The 24,717-nt window shown below is 32.2% G+C and overlaps 1 protein-coding gene across 2 annotated transcripts in view; it reads right to left on the reverse strand.

Moving 5' to 3' along the window:
- fam107b (family with sequence similarity 107 member B) overlaps positions 1-24,717 on the reverse strand; it is a 50,954-nt gene continuing 26,237 nt past the window's right edge. Inside the window, 4 exon segments of one of the 2 annotated variants that reach the window (NM_001328191.2) lie at positions 1-1,116; positions 3,575-3,731; positions 15,340-15,517; positions 18,412-18,536. In NM_001328191.2, the coding sequence (NP_001315120.1) occupies positions 997-1,116; positions 3,575-3,731; positions 15,340-15,517; positions 18,412-18,454 (498 nt within the window). In that variant the 5' untranslated portion in view covers positions 18,455-18,536 and the 3' untranslated portion in view covers positions 1-996. 2 annotated transcript variants of the gene reach the window in all.

Consider the following 24,717-nt stretch of genomic DNA (forward strand, 5'->3'; position numbering starts at 1 on the left):
GAAAATCAACACCTTTTTACTCTCAAACTAGCCAAACACCACCAGAGGGATAAAGGAAATATCCTTCTTTAAACAACCCCTAGTATTTCTTGGTCACACAGCAATTCATAAAGACCACCTTAGCAACTAATTCAACATGATAAAATAATAATATTTATTAAAAGAAGTTTTAAGGGAACACAAGGAGTGGTTATTTATTGGCTCAAATCTACACAAAACCACGTCTTTCTTCATCAATAAGCAAGTTCATGTTCTCTTCTCTCATTCAAGTGAAAGAAAACGGATGCGTTTGCATTTAATATCACATTGAACTGAAGTGTATTAACTTATTAGTAACATATTCTCATAAAAAAAGATATAACAAAAAATATTTGCAAAGAAAAACTCACAAAACTAAGAACTAGTATTGCTTAGTGAAACCGAGCAAGAGGGAGCGCACAAATATTACAGTTCATAAAAAGCAAGCACGATGCGTCACACCTTGCAAGTTTATATTTAGCTTCCTTTTCTTTTCATTTTACTCATCAGCCAAAAGAGAAAATAAAATGTCACCCTTTCCGACAAAACATCTAGACTGAACATAAATAAAAGAGGATTGTTTTGGCTTAAAAGAGTTCATCCAGTGTCCCGCTTTTTCTTGAAAATAAAATTGTAAAAATAATATGTGCCCCCCCTCCAAAAATATCATAAAAAATACCCAACAATGTACTCATGTGGTCTCTGTTTGTTCCGCCATGCATGTTCTTTAAAGCCGGTGGCAAAGAGGCTGCGTCCATGTGCAAGAGTTTTGTGTGTGTGTGTGTTAACTGGTCAATCCTCTTCATTTGTGATGGTTGTTCAGGAAAAGAGGCCGAGTGAATACTGGTTGTGTCTGCAAGCAGGCAACAGGAACCGTTCGTCTACAGTCACTTGGAACACATTTGGGAGAAACACCAGGAAATCCCCACAAACCACAGTCCGGCTACCATGTCAACGGATGCGCATGAAAGCGGGTTTCTAGGTGCTGCGTTCCTGCCCGTCCACTTCTTGTTTGGTTCTTCTCAGATTGCTTTTCATTTTGACGAACTCTGGGGTGTTTTCTTGCTCCTCGTCGTCCTTATGCTGATCCAGTTCCAGCTGAAATAAAATAGGATTGTTTCCGTCAGACATTTTTGCTTACTGTAAACTCATTATACACACAACCGCTCAAAAGTGGGTGGTTTTTAATAATGTTTTTGAAAGAAGCCTATTTTGGCTGCATTCATTTGAAAAATGTGGTTTAAAATGTCACTTATTCATTCATGCTCCTTCAGCTTAGTCCCTTTATTCATCAAGGGTCGCCACAGCGGAATGAACCGGCAAGTATTAGCATGTTTTACACAGCGGATGCCCTTCCAGCTGCAACCCAGTACTGTGGAACATCTTTACACACTCATTCAATTTAGTTTATTCAGTTCACCAATACCGCATGTGTTTGGACTGTGGGGGGAAACTGGAGCACTTGGAGGAAACCCACACGAGCATGGTGAGAACATACAAACTCCACACAGAAATGTCAACTGGACCAGCTGGGGCTCAAACCAGTGACCTTCTTGCTGTGAGGTGACAGTGCTACCCACTGAGCCACCGTGTCATATTGTGAAATGGTATGTTTTTGTTTCTTATTTTTTTTCTTATTGAACGTGGTTTAAAATGTCATTTAAACCATGAAATGTGTCATCACATGATCCTTCAGTAATGATGATCTGCTCTTCAAGAAACATTTCTTATTTTTATCATCAGTATTGGAAATGTTGGGCTGCTTCATGTTTTGGTTGAAATTGGGATACATTACCATGTTTGACACAGTGCTACAAAAACAATAGAAGTGTATTTAGTTTTATTCATCAAGGACACGTCAAATTATTTATTTATATTGATAGCAAAATTATTAGCCTTTATATTATTATTATTTATAATAATACTAAAAAAATACTTATTATTATTACAATTTATATTAATATTCATTTTTCTTTAGCTTAATCACATTATTCACTAGGGGTTGCCACAGCGGAATGAACCGCCAACTTATCCAGCATATGCTTTAGACAGCAGATGCCCTTCCAGTTGCAACCCAGTACTGGAAAACACTCACTGTGTCACCGATTTATATTAATATTAAATTGTAATTATTTTCAAATATTTCCAGAGTGCAGTTTAGTTTTATTCATTTTCATTCTTTTTTTTTCAGCTTAGTCCCTTCATTAATCTGGGGTCAGCACAGCGGAATGAACCACCAAGTTATCCAGCATATGTTTTTTCGCAGCGGATGCCCTTCCAGCTGAAACTCATCACTGGGAAATGTCCACACACTCTTATTTACACACATACACTACAGAAAATTTAGCTTACCCAATTCACCTATAGCGCATGTCTTTGGACTTGCACAAACTCCACACTGAAATGCCAACTGAACCAGCTGAGGCTCGAACTGCGCCACTGTGCAGCCTCAGTTTTTTTTTTTTTTTTACGGGTCGGCGCCAATAGCCTAGTGGTTAGGTGCGCCAACATACAGCACTATGGTGCTCACGGTGACCCGAGTTCGATACCTGGCTCGAGGTCCTTTGGCGACCCTTCCCTTCTCTCTGCTCCCAATACTTTCCTGTCTGCAACCTCTACTGTCCTTTCCAAATAAAAGTGAAAAACCCCTTAAAATAATTATAAGAAAATAAATAAAATATATATTTTTAACGGTAAAAATTATTAGCCCCCACAGAGCCAACAACTGTTGTCCAATGACTTGCCTTTAGGCCCGTCACAATAATCAAAATATCGACTTATTATGGTTAAAAACATTATAGTATCTGACAACTGAAAATAGATCTGATAGCAGATATCACAGCCTCTAATACTTTTTAACTTGCACTTATTTGTTAACATTTATTATTATTTATTTATACATGGTGTACGTTTTCACATTCTGATGCCAATGCCTAAATATTAAATGGTTAAAATGACTATAATAAAGGTAAATATTCTTAAGAATAAAATTTCATGTGCTCTTTGGAAGAGTGTACTTGCATTGTGACGATATTATATTGTCATTCTGGCATTATATAATGGCAGAAAATGATCTTAAAATGACAGTAATATCATTTATCACAGTATATTTTGGTGCAATATATTGTATAACAAAAAACAGATATCATGACAAGCCTACTTGCCTAATTAACATAACTAATAATAATAATAATTATTAGCTAGTACTATTATATATATATATATATATATATATATATATATATATATATATATATATATATATATATATATATATATATATATATATATTTTTTTTTTTTTTACCTTTATGCATCATTTTCAAGTCTGAACTCAAACATAAATGGGGTGACAGTTAAGAGGTTAAATAATCATAATAAAAAGTCAAATTTATCAAAGCTTTTACAAAACTATGAAGCAGGAAAATGTGTTTTATTATCATTGATTAATACCATTATTAATGATTGATTACAAATAATAACTGATCATAATAGAAAAGTAACAGAAAAATCTGTTAGTGTATGTATTTGTATTGTATGTGAGGAGACACACGCACCTGTTCAAGTGTCTCTCGTCTCTTCATGAGCTCGATCTCCAGGTCTGATCTCTTCTTGTGAGCCTCCTGCTCTTCTTTCTGGGCCTTCAGCACCTGGTCTCTCTTCCTCTTCTCCATCACCTTCTGAAGCTCTGGTTTATTCTGCGGCGCGAGACCCCTGTGAGAAGGACAAAACCAGGTGACGACAAATGAGTTTAATATTTAACAATGTTCATTCAAGGGATTCAATCATGAATGCTGATTAACCCAATAGTGTTTCTGTTGTCTTCATCAATAAGAAATTGACTAATACATTCAAATGTTTATTATTAGTCATTTTTGATCAAGTTCTGTATATATATTTAAATAAACATGCAATAAGTCTTAATCTACCTTCCTAGATTGTTCTTATATTTGGCTTTATTGACAGGAAATACTCTGTTTTTATTTATTTGTTTATATGTTTATTTATTAATTCATCATTCATTTTCTTGTCGGCTTAGTCCCTTTATTAATCCGGGGTCGCCACAGCGGAATGAACCACCAACTTATCCAGCAAGTTTTTACGCAGCGGATGCCCTTCCAGCTGCAACCCATCTTTGGGTAATTTATTTATTTATTTATTTATTTATTTATCTATTTAAATGGATCATGTCGAAATAACTTACACAAATATTTAGAAAATCTACTTATGACTTATTTTTCCAGTCTCAGTCACATGGGCCAGTCTATATGAATTGGAAAATACATTTAATCAATTATTATTTACATTAATTGCATTTTTACTCACTACAAAAAGCAAAAATACATATTTGTTTTAACTACATTAAATTAAAATAAGGCACTATGGAGTTTAAACTTTAGGACTGGATTTGATTTAAAACCAGAACATCATCCATTTCACAGTTTCGATCAGAGGCTTGACATGATGAGAGAGAGAGCAAAAGATGAGATGACTCCAGCATAGTTTAGAGATAATAATCCATAGGCTTACATAATGTGACTGTGAACATGTTTCTGTGAAAATCCTGATTGCCCCACATAGTGTAATCCAATACGGATGGTTGGCGGGTTGAGTTTTAGGGATTGGATTTGGTTCATAATGACCAGAGGCTGCTGTACATTTAGAGCGTATGGAGATTAACAACTTCAATTACAGAACTTTACTGTGACATCTTTATTGCATAATTCTCAATCTCATGCTTTGGCATATTAATCGAGCTGAAACCGGCTGATCGTCAAACACTTCCAGTGAACTCAAACATTATCAATTTCACAGAAACACAAAGTTGTTTGGAATAAGAGTCAAATAACTGGTCAACGATAATGCGATATACAGTTCATTTATTTATCATTGCAGTAAAAATATATGAAATAGAAATATTAGATTTAAAATATTATGTGTTGTCATGACATCTTAATGAAAACTAACTGAAGTAAATGTTAAAACTGAAGTACTAAAATGCCAAAACATGATTTACATATTATTATTAATACTACTACTACTACTACTATTAATTACTACTTAATATTATTAATACTACTACTACTACTACTACTACTAATAATAATAATAATAATAATAATAATAATAATAATTAATGCTGTCAAAATTTGTGTGTTAACGCATGCGATTCATTTGAAATATTTAAGCAAAAAATTAACGCAATTAACGCAGTTGCAGGGTTTTTTTTACTTCTTGTTGAGGTGGACGTGTATTTAACATGCAAAGAAATCTGGATAAGACCAAGGAAGCACTTTTTGAAAGCAGGTTCCAGTATAAAACAATTAATGTCGCATCACCAGGCTCTGCAGAGTTTCATGCAATTTCGGGTGTTTCATTTTTAACTTTCAACTTCTGTTTTAATGGAACTTGATACCGCATGGCGAACAGAAAGAAAAACCTTTGCATTTTGTGACTCTGTGATCCTTTAAGGTAATCAAAACTCGCTGCTTACATGGTAGACTCTTAATAAGAGCATTATCTTAATCATATTAAAATCGGAGTATTGGTGTCTTATGTAAATGTACTCAGGAAGTGTCAGGTGAAGTCGCGAGCTGTCAAAGACAGTGCATTCCTCTGCCTTTCAGCATGAGCCCTCTTATGTGTCATTAAGTTTGACGTGTTTCCTCCTTAAACGCAACGAAAGTGTCTGCTTTGCTTTGTTGTGTCCGAATCCTTGTGAAATACAACCATACTTTAGAACAATTAGTTTAAGCAAATTTGATGAACACGATCATGCGTGTTGAATCTAAAGGGAGTCGCTCTGGCAGCCCTGTCATTGTGCGCGTTGTGCGTGTCTGTCTCTGTGTGTGTCTGTGTCAGGCCCGTGCACGGACCACAGTCCCTTACAGGGGCAGGCGCTCAACGCGATAACAAAGTGAAGAGCAAGTGCCTCCTGAGAGGGGCACCTAAGCCACCCCCTGATATACTATAAAAATAAGTTAATTTAAATGATTAATAGAGTAATAATAGCACAAAAGTCTTCATCCTGCCGTATTTTAAAATAATCCAGCTCTCAGCCGCGTTGACGGTCTATGCTTTCCAAAACTTTGTAGACTTGTCTAGACTAGTATGAGTAAGAAATGAGCGGAGCAGATGGGAATATCAGAGCTGAGAAAATAGGAGACAAAATGTTTTGGCTTTTTGGACAATGATTATATAACTGTACAGCTCACAAAACCTGGAATTATGATAATCTCCACCAGGTGAGTGTTGAAAACATTTCTGTCATGTCACTGATTTACTTTCTGAACAGCATTTCACTTTTTCCTCCAACTATTCATTCTTTTCTGAGAAATAAGAGCAAGAGCAGACATTATTCACACATTTGGAATGTGTGTCTGATGGCCAGGTAACTTTATGACTTCAATTATCCATCAACTACATGCACAAACATGATAAGAGAAAACAAAGCATTGCTTTATGATGCTGGGGACATTTTTTATAAATGATTAAATCCATTTTGTTGCCAAGCGAAAACTAATATAAGGGTGTTTCCATCACGAGACAAGAACTAAACTCTGTTTTTGTCGTTTTATGGGTCAAATATAAGTCTTTTTGCTATCAGGATTAAATCAAGTGAGCGAAAGTGATTTTATAATAGTGTGCAACTTTTTAAAACCTCTAAATATGGGTTAAATAATCTATTTTTATAAAGCATAACATATCGATGGGGTGACATGGTGGTGCAGTAGCGCTGTCGCCTCACAGCAATAAGGTCGCTGGTCAGTTGGCATTTCTGTGTGGAGTTTGCATGTTCTCCATTTGTTTGTGTGGGTTTCCTCCGGGTGCTCTGGTTTTCCCCACAGTCCAAGCCGTGCTGTAGGTGAATTGGGCAAGCTAAATTGTCCATGGTGTATGTGTGTGTATGTTGTAGTCATCCAGGTTGGGGGTTGAGCGTTCAATTCACTTCACAAATACCAACTTCAATATAAATGGCCCTGGGAGTAAGCTATTGATGTAAAAAATAAAACACCATGTGTAAAAAGACATGAGTAGGTAAGTTCATTGCCTTAAAACTGACAAGTTGACTTTACTTAAAAAAGGGAGTAAATCCACTGTAACTTATTCTTATATACACACAAATGAAGTCAGAATTATTAGCCCCCCTGAATTATTACCCCCGTTTATTTTTTCCCCAATTTCTGTTTAACAGAAAGAAGATTTTTCAACACATTTCTAAACATAATAGTTTTAATAACTCATTTCTAAAAACTGATTTATTTTGTCTTTACCATGATGACAGTAAATAATATTTGACTAAATATTTTTCAAGACACTTCTATACAGCTTAAAGTGACATATAAAGGCTTAACTAGGTTAATCAGGTTAACTAGGCAGGTCAGGCTAATTAGGCAAGTTATTGTATAACGATGGTTTGTTCTGAAGACAATCTAAATAAATATAGCTTAAAGGGGCTAATAATTTTGACCTTAAAATAGTGTTTAAAAAATAAAAACTGGTTTTATTCTAGCCAAAATAAAACAAATAAAACTTTCTCCAGAAGAAAAAATATTATCAGACATGCTGTGAAAATTTCCTTGCTCTGTTAAACATAATTTGGGAAATATTTATAAAAGAAAAAAAATATCAAAGGGGGGCTGTATGTATACAAGTCATTATATAATGTTTAGAAGTCATTATACATAATGTTAATATATAAAAAAAACAACTCAAGTCAACATCTTGCTAACAAATACTGTATAAAAGCTAGTGATTTGAATCTTATTGGTGAAGTATTAAGATTAATATTTCGATGATGCACTGTGGGCCTTAAATAAAGTTATTATTAATATGTAATATATTAATAATAATAGTAATATAATTTTAAATATGCTTTACAAAATTTATTTAATGTATAGCTGTTATACTTGAAGAAATTTTACTAGGTGTCACAGTAAATCGTGGTTCAAATGTAGTGTTTGATAATAATTAACCAAAAGTAAACAGTCTTCATTTGAGCCAGTTTTAGGATAAGGAGGTGCTTTTTGTCCATAGGTGTGATTTTATGGTCGTTTTCTATTTGTTGTTCAGTTATAACTTAAACAGTTGCTGAATCTGAGAGTAAACAGGTTAGACTAAAATGATGTGCTAATATTAATGGATGTAACAGGACAGTGGTATTTTACTCACCCACATGGCACCTTCTATTGTTTTTCCCATATAGTGAAAGTCAGTGTGATTCAATTCAAGCATGAATAATCTTTAAAAGACTGTGACTTGATTTCAACACCCACACCATCTTATTTGCATATGCTAATTATTCTTTTGCACAATCACTCCGGTAAATTCAAATCTGCGTTTGACAACAGTCCTCATGAGACAATGTTATTCATGTGTTACAAACATTCAAATTATAACAGTAAGTAGTGGGCTTACGGTTCATAGTTTGCATATAAACACTCATGTCTACTGTAACATTCAAAATCACCTTTTAAAGTTACTCAATGCTTCAAATGAAGGTAGTAATTGTGTTATTTGGTCAATATGTGGCCAAAACAGCAGCTGTTCAAAATATATTTAAAGTCCGAGTGAACCAGAAGATGCTGCTGACTTTTCTATTAGTATTATTATATTAGTGTCTCTCTTGAAACGCTCAGTCACAGACCCTAAAAACACAGGCAGATGATAAACTGTTGCTCTGTTATCGTTGAATTCTAAAATATAATCTGAACAAAAAAAAATCACAGCCTGTTCAACTATAATCCCAACTCAATATCGCACATCCTGCAATATGTTTATTGCAGATTCGCACATTGCAATATGGATGCTGAAGTTATATATTGTGCAGCACTAATTAGAATGATAATGTATTTCCAATGAAAACTAAGTATTGAGTAGGGAGCGGGGTTTTATTTTTGTGCTCCTCCTCTCATCTTTCACTAGTAGCAAACTAATGGTTGGAGGGGCGTGGCTAAGCATATTTCACCCAAGCCGTCAAACTGACATCATCAGAGAGAAAAAATGCTGTCCAAAAGCAGAAGCAAAGGGTTAGATTTTGATTTAAGACTTACCAAAACAAACATTTTTTTCGGTGGATTAACTCAAACAGATTCTTTTTTTTAAAGAACAACAATGCATGTAAAAATAAAGATAATAAATTTTGATTTCATGCGGTATTATCTAAAAATTCGACTCTCATTTTTGCTATTATATTAGAACTTCCCATTCAGTTTCTTATGGGAGAAATGACTAGGAATTATAAACTGAAGAAAACAGTCAAACTACTTCCTCTTATACAGAGAAAGTAGAATAACATGATAAGAAAATATCAGTTTGCAACATCAAGCAGCATAGCAAGCTATTTTTAATGTATAAAAATGAATGGATGTGAATTGAACTGGAAGTCTTGAGCCAAAAAGATTTGAATGGCTGCGCCTGCCCGTACGTGAGAATAAGATCAGTAGGTGTAGTATTATTTTGATGCGTATTTAGAAAAACAAAAAAGTCATAAAAAATGTGTAGCCATGAGGTTGCATAAACCTATTCCGTTAAGACTGATGGTTTGACACTGCAAGTAAATAGGGCGAAAAAATAACGAAGTTAACACCAGATTAAATGACGTTTAAATATAATTAATATCTGGATTTATGTACGTAAATTAAGCATCGTTTCATTAAATACGTAGTAATTTGCAAACCTTTAGCACTAAAATTAGATGCAGTCAGGTTTAATATTCGCATTTAATTCATCATAATATTTTCATTTAATTATCCTTCTTTACATCACATTTAGTTTTTTGTAGAATAAATAAATATGTTGTATATAATTTTGCAAATTATGTATCAACACATTCCTCTGTAATAACCTTCAGAATACAGGTATGAATAAAACTGTACTGTTTTGTGTATATGAAAATCTGCCAAAATGGAGATGTATAGATCAGAGCGGGAAAAAATATTAATTTTGAGAAAATAGTCTTTGCATTGTAACTGCAATCTGCAGACACAAATTAATTAAGTCATAAATGAATAATGTTTTTTTTTCCTGATGTTAAAATAATATTTAACAATTATTTAAATATTCTAAGCTTTTTTTTTTTTTTTTTTTTTTAACTCATTGAAATACTAAAAAATTGTGTCCCTGGGGGTTATTATAATACCTTTAAACTTGTATGAATTTAATTCAAATTATATTGTAATTCTATTAAAAATTATATTGAAATCATTGTGAATGCAGTTGCAAATTATGCTCAAAAAAAAAAAAATCACTTCCTAAAAATCTCCAGACTGACAGTGTCTCATCCTTCTGCATGACTGTACATGCAGTAACAGTAGCAACAAAAAGATCAAACACTCCTGTTCTTAAAAATCTGAAAGGTACAAACATCTTCAGCAATGCCAGCGTGTGTTGTCACGGATTACATAACAGTAGCGTCTGCGGGAACACGCTGGTCCTTTGCAAAGTGCTAGAAACAGTCACTTCATGTCCTTACAGCATCTATCTGTGCTTACACACCAGCACCCACAGCTGGAGGAACAACAAAAGAAGATGAAGAGAAAGAAACAGAAAACCCTATTACATAAAAGCCCACCGTGGCCCCTCTAACTGGATGCATTATCTAATTTATGATGCAACAGTCTATATATAGGCTGAGCTGCATCTCTCAGTCTCTCCATCACTCGATGCGTGTGTGCGTGTGTATGTGTGTGGTTTTGTAGGGCAGACGGAGGTGGATGTCACAGAAGGAAAGGCTAAAGGATGCTGTAATTCTCCTTATGTAACGCCACAGCTCTCTGCATCCACATCTGGAACTTATCCCATTTAGATGACGGAAACCCTCCTTTTGCCCAAACAAGCCCACTCTTAATTTGCTTGATCAGGGTTGAAACTAACTTGAGAAAAATGCAAAAGTGTGTACTGAAGAGTTCATTTATATGCCTCGGTAGAAAAATATTTGATTTTATATAGAGTTTAATATTTAATAATATGATTGATTATTAAAAATTATAATGCTTAATGTGTCAATAATATTATTTTATTAAAATATTTAAATTATAATAAACCAATTAAATAACAACAACAACAACAACTATTATTATATTTAATATAAATATATTTTATTAATTATGCAAAGACATTATTTGTCAAACAAAAATTATTTGTCTTTATGTGTGGAGTGGTCACAAACATCTGAATATATAAATTATTATAGAGCAAACGTTTAATAATTATATTTAAATACTAGAATTAAATTAGAATTAGAATAACTAGGTTACTTACTACTACTTAATACACTTTATTGTATACTATTGTAAATTAATTTAGATTTTTTTTGGAAATATCACATACATTTATACACATATAGCACAGTGCTCAGCATAAATGAGCACACCCCATTTTGAAGATGAATATTTAAATCCATTTCCCAGTAAATAGAGGCAATGTATTTTGGTGCATCTGAGCAAAAAAGATTTATTAAACAGATATATTTATTAAGATAATATCGTAATCACTAAACATCTTTAAAAGTAGAAAGATACAACATTTAAATTCTTGCAAAAAAAATAAAAAATTAATTAAAAATAAAAAAAAAACATACAGGCACGTGCACACACATAGGGCTCAACCTGTGCAGAGCACATGCCCTTTGTAGTCTTGGATAGAAAGTGCCCTTCCAAAATGATCTGAAGTGCCCCAGCTATATATGTATATATATTAAATTTTGTGTTTAATATTTTTCTTTAACATATAAATTAGGGTGTACTAAGTTTGGTCTATTATCATAACTTATTTTGTTAGATTAGCTCCAGATTTGGCTTCAGTACTGACTAATATAATGTTTTTTATGCACAAGTATAATATTGTAAAGCTTCACTTAGAAAATATGAATTTAAATGAGAGATTTGTAAGAGGTGCACTCGTATATGCTGAGAGCTTTATAGCACCCCTTTGAATTTTTTTTTATTAGTTCCTAAATATTTCCCAAATATTTTCCCATATTTCTGTTTAACAGAGCAAGAAATTTTTTACAGTATTTCTGATAATATTTTTCTTCTAGAGAAAGTCTTTTTTTCTAGAAGCAGTTTTTAATTTTTTAAAACCATTTTAAGGTCAAAATTATTAGCCGATGTAAGCTATATTTTTTTTTTCAATAGTCTACAGAATAAATTATCGTTATACAATAACTTGCCGAATTACCCTAACCTGCCTAGTTAACCTAGTGAACCTAGTGAAGCATTTAAATGTCACTTTAAGCTGTATAGAACTGTCTTAAAAAATATCTAGTCAAATATTATTTACTGTCATCATGGCAAATATAAAAGAAATCAGTTATTAGAAAGGAGTTATTAAAACTATTGATATATTGATATATATATATATATATACTGTATAAATTCCCATTCCCATAATGCAATCTTGCATAAAATTACACTTGTATGTATTTGTATAATTTGACCATTCTGGGAACATTCACACAAATATATGCGTTTAAGAAAGACCTTGTGGCAAACATGTGTATAAACTGAACATTCATGTCAGAGGCTTAAAGTAAACTGAATTTAAATCTATATATGATGGAGCCTATTTAAAGCTCAATCACTACATATCAGCATCAGCCACAAGCAACACTTTATCATAAAACACAAACGCAGATCTCCTCATACTCTTCTAATGTGCGAGGTGAGAATCAGTGTTTTACAGTAGTTTATGTAATCGTGCTGAGTCTGTATGTTGTTTCACGCCACATAAGTGTCTTGTGCTGTGGCTCATCCGCTCGTATTTGCATCAAAGCTTCAGAACAGTTTCCACCCTCAAGGGCTCTTCCTAATAACTTCCAAGTGCACAAAAAAAAAATGGAACAGTTTTATGTAATAGGGAACATGTGTAAACCCTCGCTGCCACAATTCATCACCACTGAGATGAAGAGAGACCAAAACAAAACAAACATCTCTTTTTTTCCTGGTTCCTGTCAGGAAACAAATTCGGTTGGAAATCTTTCAGCTTGTCCTGAACGTCCTCTGGGAAACATCAGCTTTTAGAGTGACTCAAAGTTTATGGGAAATTTCACTTGTGAATGAGAGTAAGTGGAATGGTTGAAATTGATCTTTATATAATGCATAACAAAGCATTCTTCACACAATTTTTGGGATCAAATCTGACCATATGTGGTCAAACGTTTTATGCAATGATTGCATTTAGTAGCTATGCTCATTTTATAAACTTTTTCTTCTTGCATAATAAAATCATTTCATATTATTGATATTTAATCCTCTTTAAAATAGAAGTTGTGCAACAGGTGGGATAATAAAAATGTATTATTATTAACTATTATACAACAGTTCTGTCTGGTTCTTGAATCTGATTATAGCGGTGCAACATTCTGCCAATAACAGCACTCGTCCAGCCTCTACCCTTGTGTTTTACTCCGCCCACAGACAGCAACAAGCAGAGGACACTACAGTTTGACAAATATTGTTGCTGTTGGACAACATAATGTACTTTGTAGTTGTTTAGATTGCAACTATGCAGTTTATTTATAAGGATAGTGCCTATTTTAAAATATTTATAATTTCTGAGAGACAGCAAATTGACAGACATTAGCCTGTCATTGAGCAAAGACAGTTGAGCAAAGTACAGCTTATCAAATCATTATTAAACAGATAAATGGCTTTCTAAGTTGATCTCTGTCTTTTGTATGCTGTAGTGCTGTATTTATACCATAGTAATATTGTGATCTCCTAACTGCAACAGAATAACTGGAAAATTTCTGTAGACTGATGGCATTTCATGCCGTTCAGCCTTATAATATTAAAATGCCAGCAAAATCACCTATTTTGTCATCACTTTAGACAGTATGCTAGAGAATCATTTAATTACTAGCCCTAAAATGACGTTGGCGAATGAGCAAGGGTTTTGCTGTTCTGACAGTCAGCTGCAGATGTAAATAAATGGCGGAAGAAAGTAGTTCCTTTTACAAAAGGGTTTTTAGACTTTCCATGTATGATTTTCTTTTTATATACACGATTATATAATCGAACAGTTGTATAAACGCAATATCACATGAGTAGCAGCAATGCACGCCCTCAACCAGTGCCACGTCGCATGCTACTCGTGTAATATTGCTCATTCAACAAATATATTTGTATAAATGGTCCAGATGACATGTTTCAATGACTGCAGTCATTAAATAATTACTGATTATAGACAAAACTATTAACCCTCCAATAAAATGTTATTTTATTATTATTTTTAAATATTTCTTAAGTGCACAGAGCAAGGACATTTTCAAAGTGTTTACTATATTATTTTATCTTCTAAAGAAAGTCTTATAACTTTGAGTTTGGCTAGAATAAAAGCTATTTTTAATATTTAAAACTATTATATAAAACTTTTATTTTCTTAGTTAAGCCTTTAAAATCACACTAAGCAGAATACTAGTATTTTCAAGTAAAATAACTGGTAAAATATGGCAAAAAAATTTTATTAGATACTAATTCTTAAAATTAATATTTTTAAAAATGTTTTGAATCTTTTCTCTATTATTCATCACTTGGAAAATGTTTGAAGAAAAAAATATTTAACTGGAGGGCTAATAATTTTGATAATAATAATAAAAAATAATAATAATAATAATAATTTTGACTTCAACTGTATAGATTAAAATATAAAATTGTACATATTACGTTTACAAATGATTCATACTCTTAATTTTTTGTATTCTTTTTCTTTACCTGTGGTCAAACATTTTTATGTGATGACTGCATTTACATTATCACCATTATTGTAAAATCCATTCACGTTTTTTGCCAAGTAGTTGAAGATAATATATTGTCAATTACCATCAAAAGGGTCATATACAGATCAAAATAAGCATACATCAAAAATATCTATAGCTGATATAATAGATCATATATTTGAATGCACGCTGTTCTTAATCAACTCTACATTTATAAATGATTATATATACAAAAAAGACCTATGTTAATATTAAAGCTACTTATTCAAATAATTAATTACAGTATGTAAAAAAACTTTATATTACTGCTTATTAAAAATTATTTACATTCTTTATTATTTATTATCTTCATTTATTTGACGTTGTGATCAAGCATGAGTGTTTTAAAGTCCTAACTGAAATGGCAGCTGCTCTCACAGCATGATCAGACAGTTTGCCAGAACACACGCACAGCACTGCAGTGATGATGAGGATAATAATGATGATAATAATGATGCACATATTCAAGTGTAAAGAGCAAACATGACTGAGCTGCATGGAGGCGTTGCTGTGAGAGCAACGGGAACAAATGTAGGAGGACTGAACAGTACAGTCTGTGCTCACCTCTTCTGGTTCATGAGGAGTTCTCTGTGTAAGTCCTGGTGGTTTCTGGAGGATTTCACCGGGTTTAGGAGTTTTTTGGGTTTTATGAGTTCGTCGCTGTCACCGTCCATGTAATCTGGCTCCGCCATAATGCTGCGCACACGGGACAGTCCCTCCGGTATGTCTGTCTGGCCCAGACCTGAGAAGAAAAAAAACAAATGCATGCATTTTTAAGTTGTTGCAACATAAACAATAGTTGCTCAGTTTGATAAATGAGGCAAAAAAACTGCTGTAATGTATTTAAATGTGCTCTTTTAAAATGACACTTTATAAACAGATGTAACTATTATAAACAGTGATTATAAATGGCTGTCATATATAGATTTTTCAACTCATACAATTATTCCATGTTAATACTGTAATTATCAGCAAATATTTAAACAAACTGCAATTTTTTGTATATTTACCTATTTTAAAATGAATAATAAACAAAACCATTATCTCAAACCATGTGGTCAACAAAAATTAACAAACAAAACAAAAACAAAACAAAACAAAGCAAAACAAATATCAAATCATGTGGTTAAAAAATTAACCAAAAAAAATAATAATAAAAACATCCCAAACCATGTGGTAAATTAATGAAACAAACAAACAAACAAACAAACAAAAAGTTATCCCAAACCATGGTCAACAAAACAAAACAAAAGTTATTCCAAATCATGTGGTAAAAAAAATTAACAAAAAATAAATCAAAAAAAGAAACAAAAGAAAAGAAAAAAAAACAAACAAACATAAAAAAACAGTTATCCCAAACCATGTGGTAAAAAATGAAACAAAAAAATAAAACAAAAATTAAATAAATGAAACAAAAAAAATGAAACAAAATGAAACAAAAAAACAAAACAAAAACCAGTTATCACAAATCATGTGGTAAAAAAATGACACAAAAACTGAAACAAAATGAAAAAAAAACAGTTATCCCAAACCATGTGGTCAACAAAACAAAACCAAACCAAACAAAACAAAAAACTCAGTTTTCCCCAAATCATGTCGTCAAAAACAAAACAAAATACAAAACAACATAAAACAAAATTAAATTAAATTAAATAGAAAAAAATAAAAAAGCAAAGCAAATCAAAACCCAAATGATGGGCTCTAAAACATAATGTAGACCAAAATATTGACCATTATATAATATTTGAATATTAAATAACATTTCTATCATATGAACAGGGGAGACTACATATAAAAAGAGAGATTGATTTTTTTATTTTATTTTTTACCAAATTTTGAATTAACAGTAATATAATATGGGGGAAATCCATATGTCTTGTTTCCCTGAAACTGTGAAATCAGGAAATAAATAAAGTTATCATTGTCTTATCATGTAATCTGATATCAATAAAAAGATGATGAATGAAGGGCTCATGTGACTGTTATCACACATGGCTATTTGTTTACCGTCAGATGCTATTTTTACACTATCAAACAAGAGTGTATCATTCAACACACAGCTCCATATCAAGAGAAGACTGGAACAACCAACAGTTTGAACTGATAAACCAAATAAACATGATAAACAGTGCTTGATAAAAACCTAATGTGAAATTACAAGTAACAACCGTGACACATTAAGCACATGTAGGTCAGTTTAGAAAAAGATCTAAATAATAAGAATTATTATTATTATTATTATTATTATTGTTGTTGTTGTTGTTGTTGTTGTTGTTATTGTTATTATTATTATTATTATTATTCATATTAATAAAATAATAAAAGTACCATTAATATTAAAATTAATAATAATAATAATTATTATTATAACTTCCATTAATTGAGATTTATCATGAAATATATATAAAAAGAGTGAATCAATAATGAAAACGTTTTCAGGTAAAATAATGATAATGATAAAAATACTATTAATAATAATAAATAACAAATATTACTATTATTATTATTATTAATATTATCATGCATTATTTATTATTATTATTATTATTATTATTATTACTACTATTATTATTATTATTATTATTATTACAACTATTATTTTGTTATTATTATTTATATACATATAGATTTTACTAATTAAAATAAAACTTATTTTAAGCACTTTTATTCTCAGCTGAATACTAGTAATTTAAGTAAAATATGGCAAAAATAATTTGTTATTAGAAATTAATCATTAAAATTATTATTTAAAAAAACGTTTTGAATCTTCTCTACATTAAATCAGCACTTGGAAAATATTAGAAGAAAAATGTATTTTACCAGAGGGCTAATAATTTTGATGATGGTAGTAATAATAATAATAATAATAATAATAATAATAATGTCGACTTAAACTGTATATACTATAACATAAAATTGTACACTAGTTATTCATATTCTTTATTGTTAGTATTTTTATGTATGTTTATATAATAATAATAATAATAATAATAATAATAATAATATTACTATTAAAATGATGATGATGATGTTGATGATGGTGATTATTATTATTATTAATCTAACATTATTATTATTAAAATTATTAATATTATTCTTAATATAACTTATTATAAAGTGATGATAATTAATAATGATAATAATAATAATAATAATATACAATTATCATTATTATTAATAATAATAATAATAATAATAATAATTATTATTATTATTATTATTATTATTGTTGTTGTTATAACTTCCATTAATTGAGATATAACATGAAATGTATATATATATATGTATATAATGTATATTGTTATTAACAAATATTATTATTATTAGTATTATTATTATTATTATTATTATATACATTATTATTATTTTTACTATTATTTTTGTATATAGATTTTACATATAGATTTTACTATTTAAAATAAAATTTAAGTAGTCTCTTATATTTCCCCTAGCTAGATACAAACATACATTTTTCACAAATTATTATATTTTTAAAAAATACTTAAGGAAAAAAACACACTTTCCATTTATACACTTTTACAACAAATTTAACCTAAAGCTGCACTAAAATCCCAAAAAGTGCTAATCCATGTTATCCGTCAACAACTTGCATGCATTTGACTCCACAAATCTCACCTGGAAGGACCGGAAACACAGGGTATCTGAACATGGTAGTCATCTCTGCAATTGTGTGTTATCAAATTCTCTGGAAATAAAGTCCTGCTGTCCTCCAGCTGATAAAACTGCAGCTCTGTGTTTGTGACGGAGACTGTGCTTTATAAAGCGCTCGTCTGATCTGACTCCTCCTGATGTTTTATTACCTAACAGCCTCCCACCCCTGTCTGAACACACTATGGCAAGCCATTTTCACCTTTAATCATTCCCAGGACATGGATACTTGGTATTAACAGTTCAAGTCAAAATATTAATTATTGCTATTAGGAATTAAATTGGCCTATTAAATAACTATTAACAAAAGGAAAAGGTAATTGTTAATATCAACATTTATTTATTTGTTTTACTAGTTAAACTTCTCCAAAGACTACCATTCAAATTGCTAATTGATAAATTGATATCAAGAATTGTTTTTTTTACTATAGTAAAACTCCATTTACACATTTGAAATTCAGTCCTCCATAAACAAAAGTATTTTTATATTAATAAATACATTGTTACGGGTAAAAACGTGAGTTATTGATATCAAGAATTCAGTTGCCAACAGCTGAAATGTTAAATCTTGATACCTGTAGTTACTTCCGCATGTTATACGTGTATATAAATTACTTCACAATCACAATCATTATATTAGATATATCGATCTATAAACATATAGATATTAGGCCTTTATTTGTCACATACATTTTCGTATGGTTCAATTTCACTATACGATAGTGTATGTGACAAATAAAAAGCCTGATTTGATATGAACTAAACTATAGATAGAGATTTTTTTACATTTATACTAGCAGCAGTTCAATTGTTAATCAAAAAACAACACTGTACTACACTAATAATATGGCAAGCAGTTTTAACATTCAATCTACAAAACATACTAGTTTGTTTGCTACTATTACTTCCTCTCAGCATTTTTCTCTTTCATTTAATAATAATACTACATTTAGTATTATATGACGGCTTAGTGGCCAGCACTCGAGTCCTGGCTGGGCCAGTTGGCATTTCTGTGTGGAGTTTGATGTTGGCTCCCAGTGTTGGCGTGGGTTCCCCCACAGTCCAAAGACATGCGCTATAGGGGAATTGGGTGAACTAAATTGGCTGTAGTGTATGAATGTGTGTGTGTGAACGCGAGAGTGCATGGGTGTTTAGCAGTACTGGGCTGCGGCTTAGTACTTAGTTAGCGGTTTATTCCACTGTGGTGACCTCTAATAAATAAGGGTCTAATCCGTGAAATGAATGAATGAATGTAGTATTATAAAAACAACTTATTATTTTTTATTAATTCCCAATAGTTATATGAAAGTAATTATTTATTAGATAGTTCTTATGACTAGTAAATATTTCAATGTAAAATATTTGCCATTGACTTCACATAGCAACCAGTATCAAATGAATATGTGCTAGTATTTTCTGAACCTATACTATTAACTAAGGAATAAGCACTAAAGGGTTACGAATAAGTACTAGTACTTAATACAAATGATACTTGTATCCGAAATTAAAATGTTAAAACTGCTTGCCATACCACTAAATATGTAATTATTGATCAACTATTGAGGTTTTGACTAGCAAATATTGCAATTTCAATTAAATCACTTCTCGATATCAGCAGCTTTGATGAAAATGAGATGCAGTGAAAATGCAAATATTGAAACCAGACAATGATTCTTTTTAACAGCTGAAGTTTATTTTATAAAGAATTTGATTTCGGCTAATCCGGACTAAATTATTTTTGAATCAAAAATTTGAATAAGTGGAATAATATTTACAAAATACCATATTTACAAGCAAATTTAGTAACCAAAAACACTTTTGTCCATTCATCTTCTTTTCGGCTTAGTCCCTTTATTAATTCGGAGTCGCCACAGCAGAATGATCCGCCAACTTATCCAGCATATGTTTACGTAGTGGATGTGCTTCCAGCTGCAACCCATCACTGGGAAACATTCACAAACATACACTACGAACAATTTAGCTTATCTGATTCACCTGTACCATGTCTTTGGACTTGTGCGGGAAACCAGAGCACCCGGAGGAAACCCACGTGAACACGAGGAGAACATTGCAAACTCCAAACAGAAATGCCAACTGACTTAGCTTAGGCTCGAACCAGCAACCTTCTTGCTGTGAGGCAATCGTGCTACCCGCTGTGCCACTGTGACACTCACTTTTATCCAGCTATACTAAAACAATTAGATTATACAAACAGCATAAAGCAAAGCACTAATAAAAACAGCCATTAAAACTTTTTTTTTCCTTGAAACCTTCAAGATTCTATAATTCCACAAGGCACTTACTCTTAGTTTGGATACTTATACATATATTTGTTTGTCTTTTTTATATTTAGTTTTTTACCCTTTTCACCCTTTTTCTGTCTTTCTTTGGATTTGTATTGTTCTTTATGCATTACTTAAGAAAAAAGTAGTAAAAATATTGTGAAAGTAAGTGGAACTGTAATTGTTTATATCATAAATTTACGTCCTGGCAATGATTAAAGTCAAAACGGCTTGCCATATCTGCCCTAACTTTCATCTCACCATCAAAGAGTGCCTCCATACACACCAATAAAACGATAAACACTCCCAGCAGAACACTTCACACATGTTTGCTTCCATATACAGTATAACCTTTGAGACTAGATCCATTTAAAGGAAATACTGAACGTGATGGGGTTACAAACGTGCAATCAATATTTCAGTGTTCATTAATCCAGGTGTCATTTTCAGTAGGCTACAAAAATAGTATGTCATAAAAAATAGTATTTTAAAATGAAAATTATCAAAGACTGCAATAATATCAAACCATAAAAAGATTAAAAAAAAAACCTCATATCATACTTTTTTTTTCAGAATCAGTATTTGCGCTATGTAAAGTATTTAGTGCAATGTGAACTGCAGTTCATTGTTCTGGCCACTAGAGGTCAATATCAAGCAGTCTTTTTTCTGTCATGAAATAATTTCTTTTTAAAAACAATGTGACAATGTTCCAAACACTACCCAAAAGCTTTAAGAGTACATTATGCCACTGGTTAAAGTGTGAAAGGCCAGCAAAAACAAAATCAACACTCTCCACCATGTTTATTTAGAGCCTTTTCAAGAACACGTCTCAATTTATTGCAATAACTTCAGTATTTCCCATTCTAAAATGCATACCTTTGTCTCGGTACTGTACATGCAGTAATTTCATTATGCATTCAGGAAAAACACCTTGGGGAAAGCGGATGCTGTTTAATGTGTGCATCTGCTCTCCCTTCTCAGACGCAATCATGCAACTGAAGACAAACAGTAGTTAGTTCCTGTTGACAATGTGTTAAATGTTTCAGTTAAAGGTTTCGCAAAATCCTGCAGAACATGCGGTGTCATTTCATAAGTCCACATGTTGCATCTAGTTAAAAGTTCCATGATGTTCCAAACCTGCTACTTTTACTCAATATCATGAAGGTGAAAGGGAGCTAAGATTATTAATCTTTAAAATGAATAAACAAAGGTGCTTAAAATGAACATTAGCCATCATAAACTCAAACATGAATTTGTTTAATCACTGAACATGTTCACCAAAATGTGTAATTTAGTAACTCAATTTCTCATTTGAATTTTTAAAATCTTTTTAATGAATCAATTGATTCAGTTTACAAATCCAGGCTAAATGATTTGTTCCCGCAGCAGACTATCAGTTATCTTGAAGTAGTGGTTATTGATAACATTATCAAGACTTTCAGTCGGTTTGATTGTTACAAAGCTATAATGTAGCCTAAATATAGCTCATGTCATATAGATCAGTTTTATGACTCGTTTACAGTGCTTTTCAAAGCGTAAAAGCCTTCAGCCCTTTGATTTTAGCTAAAATAATTAAATATTGTGTGTTATGCAGAAAAAAAACGTGCTGGTTCAGAGCAACATTATGAGTGAATAAATATTTACACTTTTTAATGCATGTTCCATCTCTATTAAAAGTATATAACTAGACATTTGTGAACTAAAAGTTGCTGAAACTTATTTCAGTATATATTTTTTTACTCAAAAGTAGTTGTTTTTGCTCTATTTTGAGTGTTTAAAGTAAAATGTGTCAGTAGAGTGAGAGCAAAATTACAGAGTCCTCATGCACCATTAAGGAACATTAAAACAGAAAATTTGCTTATAAAATTTTTTACAAAAAAAATACACCACAATAACGTTTAAAGAGACTGCAGTCATACAACCAGCTGTGAAATGTCACCTATAATGAAGACCTAAGGATTAACAGTCAGATTTATCAATATTTTTGACAACACTACTTCAAACTGAAACTGAATATTGAGTAACTTGGGGGCAGGGGGGTTCTTTTAGTACAGGGGTCACCAAACTTGTTCCTAGAGGGCCTGTGTACTGCAGATTTTAGCTCCAACCCTTATCAAAGGCACCTGAACAAGCTAATCAAGGTCTTACTAGGTATACTTAAAAAACCCAGGCAGGTATGTTGGGGGAAGTTGGAGCTAAACCCTGCAGGGACACCGGCCCTCCAGGACCAAGGTTGATGACCCCTGTTTTAGTACATCATTCCCTAATAGCAAACTAAAGCTAAAAGGGGTGTTAAGGATAATGTGGCTGAAATGGTTAAACTGACACCAACATAGAGAGACCGCAAATGCAGAAGCAAATAGTCACACTTTGATTGAAGATTACCAAAAAAAAAAAAGCAAACAACATGTGCTATAGCAAAATAAACATTGTACATTTTATTTCACTTTTTTTTTTTTTGGCCTATTTGTCTTTTATAGATATGACAGTATTCAGACTGGAAGCAAAGTGGGAAAGAGAGAGGGGGGAGAGAAGGGAGATGTCCTCCAGCCAGGATTCAAACTCGGGGATGCCCTGAAGAGCTTCCGCACCATATGTTGGCACACTAACCACTGGGCTATTGCACCGACTTTAACATGAACTTTTAGCAAATAAACCTACAGGCACTTTTAGTTGCTAGTATAAATGTAAAATAACAAGCAAACTGTAGATCAATAACTACAATTGTGCTGTAGTTTTACATTAAAATCATAATCATTATTTTACAGTGTGCTTGCAAATTTACAGTCTTACTGTCAACCAAAACTATCTGTAAGTTACTGTAAAGTTTACAGTAAATTGTACTTATTAATTCTATTAATGCAGCACTAAGTATTAATACTGAACATTTTACAGTACAGTTTAACAGTGTGCCATTAAACTTCACCACAACACTTTTTGCATGTTTTGTGCACTTCTGATCTGCACTGGGAGCCCTGCAGGACAACCGTGTTTAATAAAAGGCCCACATCCAGCTTTTAATTACAGAGCTGCACTCTTCAACCCTGCGCAGGGCACAGATGTCTCTATGGTGACCACCACAACACTAAAGCACACGGGCTTGTACAACGCCCAGCATTAGCACACCAGTCATTTCAATACACTTCCAGATTGATTGCGTAACAGAAACGGTTTGCATGCATGCATGTCTGTGATTGTGCATGCAAGTGCTAAATGAATGCTTGTAAAGCAGCTAGTCACTCATTAAGAAAGGCTAGAGGTGTTAGGCGAGCATCTGTTTGCCAGTCTCGAGTTTCATACCCTGTTCCAGATCATAGATTTGCACATGGAGGGGACCAGTTTCTCGTTTAACATCACAATGAGTCTTATGGGCGATCATGCATATCAGCCAGATTTGCATTGATGTTTAAAAATACTGTGCTTCTATTTAATTTGGCTTAAACTTGAAGTTAAATACTTATTTAAGATCAAGTTAAGTTAAATAAGAGTCATTTTCTTTCAGATTAGCCAATGTGCATGACTTTGGGAGTAACTGTGAAATGATAAAACACTTTTTCCTTTATCTTAGAAATCGTTTGTTGCACAATAAAAACACACTATTACTTTCTGCTTATAAACATTTTGCGTTAAAGGGCAGCTATGATGAAAAAGTTGTTTGGACAGACATATGTGTTGGTATAGTGTATACACCGTCATATTGGGGTGAAATAAACACACCCAGTCCTTTTTTTAAAATCTAACAACATAAAAACGGTGGACCAATTGGATCGGTTTTCAGAAGTGCGGAGAAGTGTAGGAGTGCGCCGCCCACCAAATTGAAAGACAGCTTCACTTAGCATGTCCCAGTAGTCACGTGTATAATCATGTCACCAAGACCAGACGTGCGCAAAGCAACCAGGAATAAAATGTCTGTCCAGTTCGCTAGGATCATTAATCATCATCAAATGTGATCAAGAGTAAGTTTCACATGTTTAAAATGTTTTAAAACAGA

The sequence above is a fragment of the Danio rerio genome, chromosome 18, assembly GCF_052040795.2.
Source record: "Danio rerio strain M-AB ecotype USA chromosome 18, GRCz13ab, whole genome shotgun sequence".
NCBI lineage: Eukaryota > Metazoa > Chordata > Actinopteri > Cypriniformes > Danionidae > Danio > Danio rerio.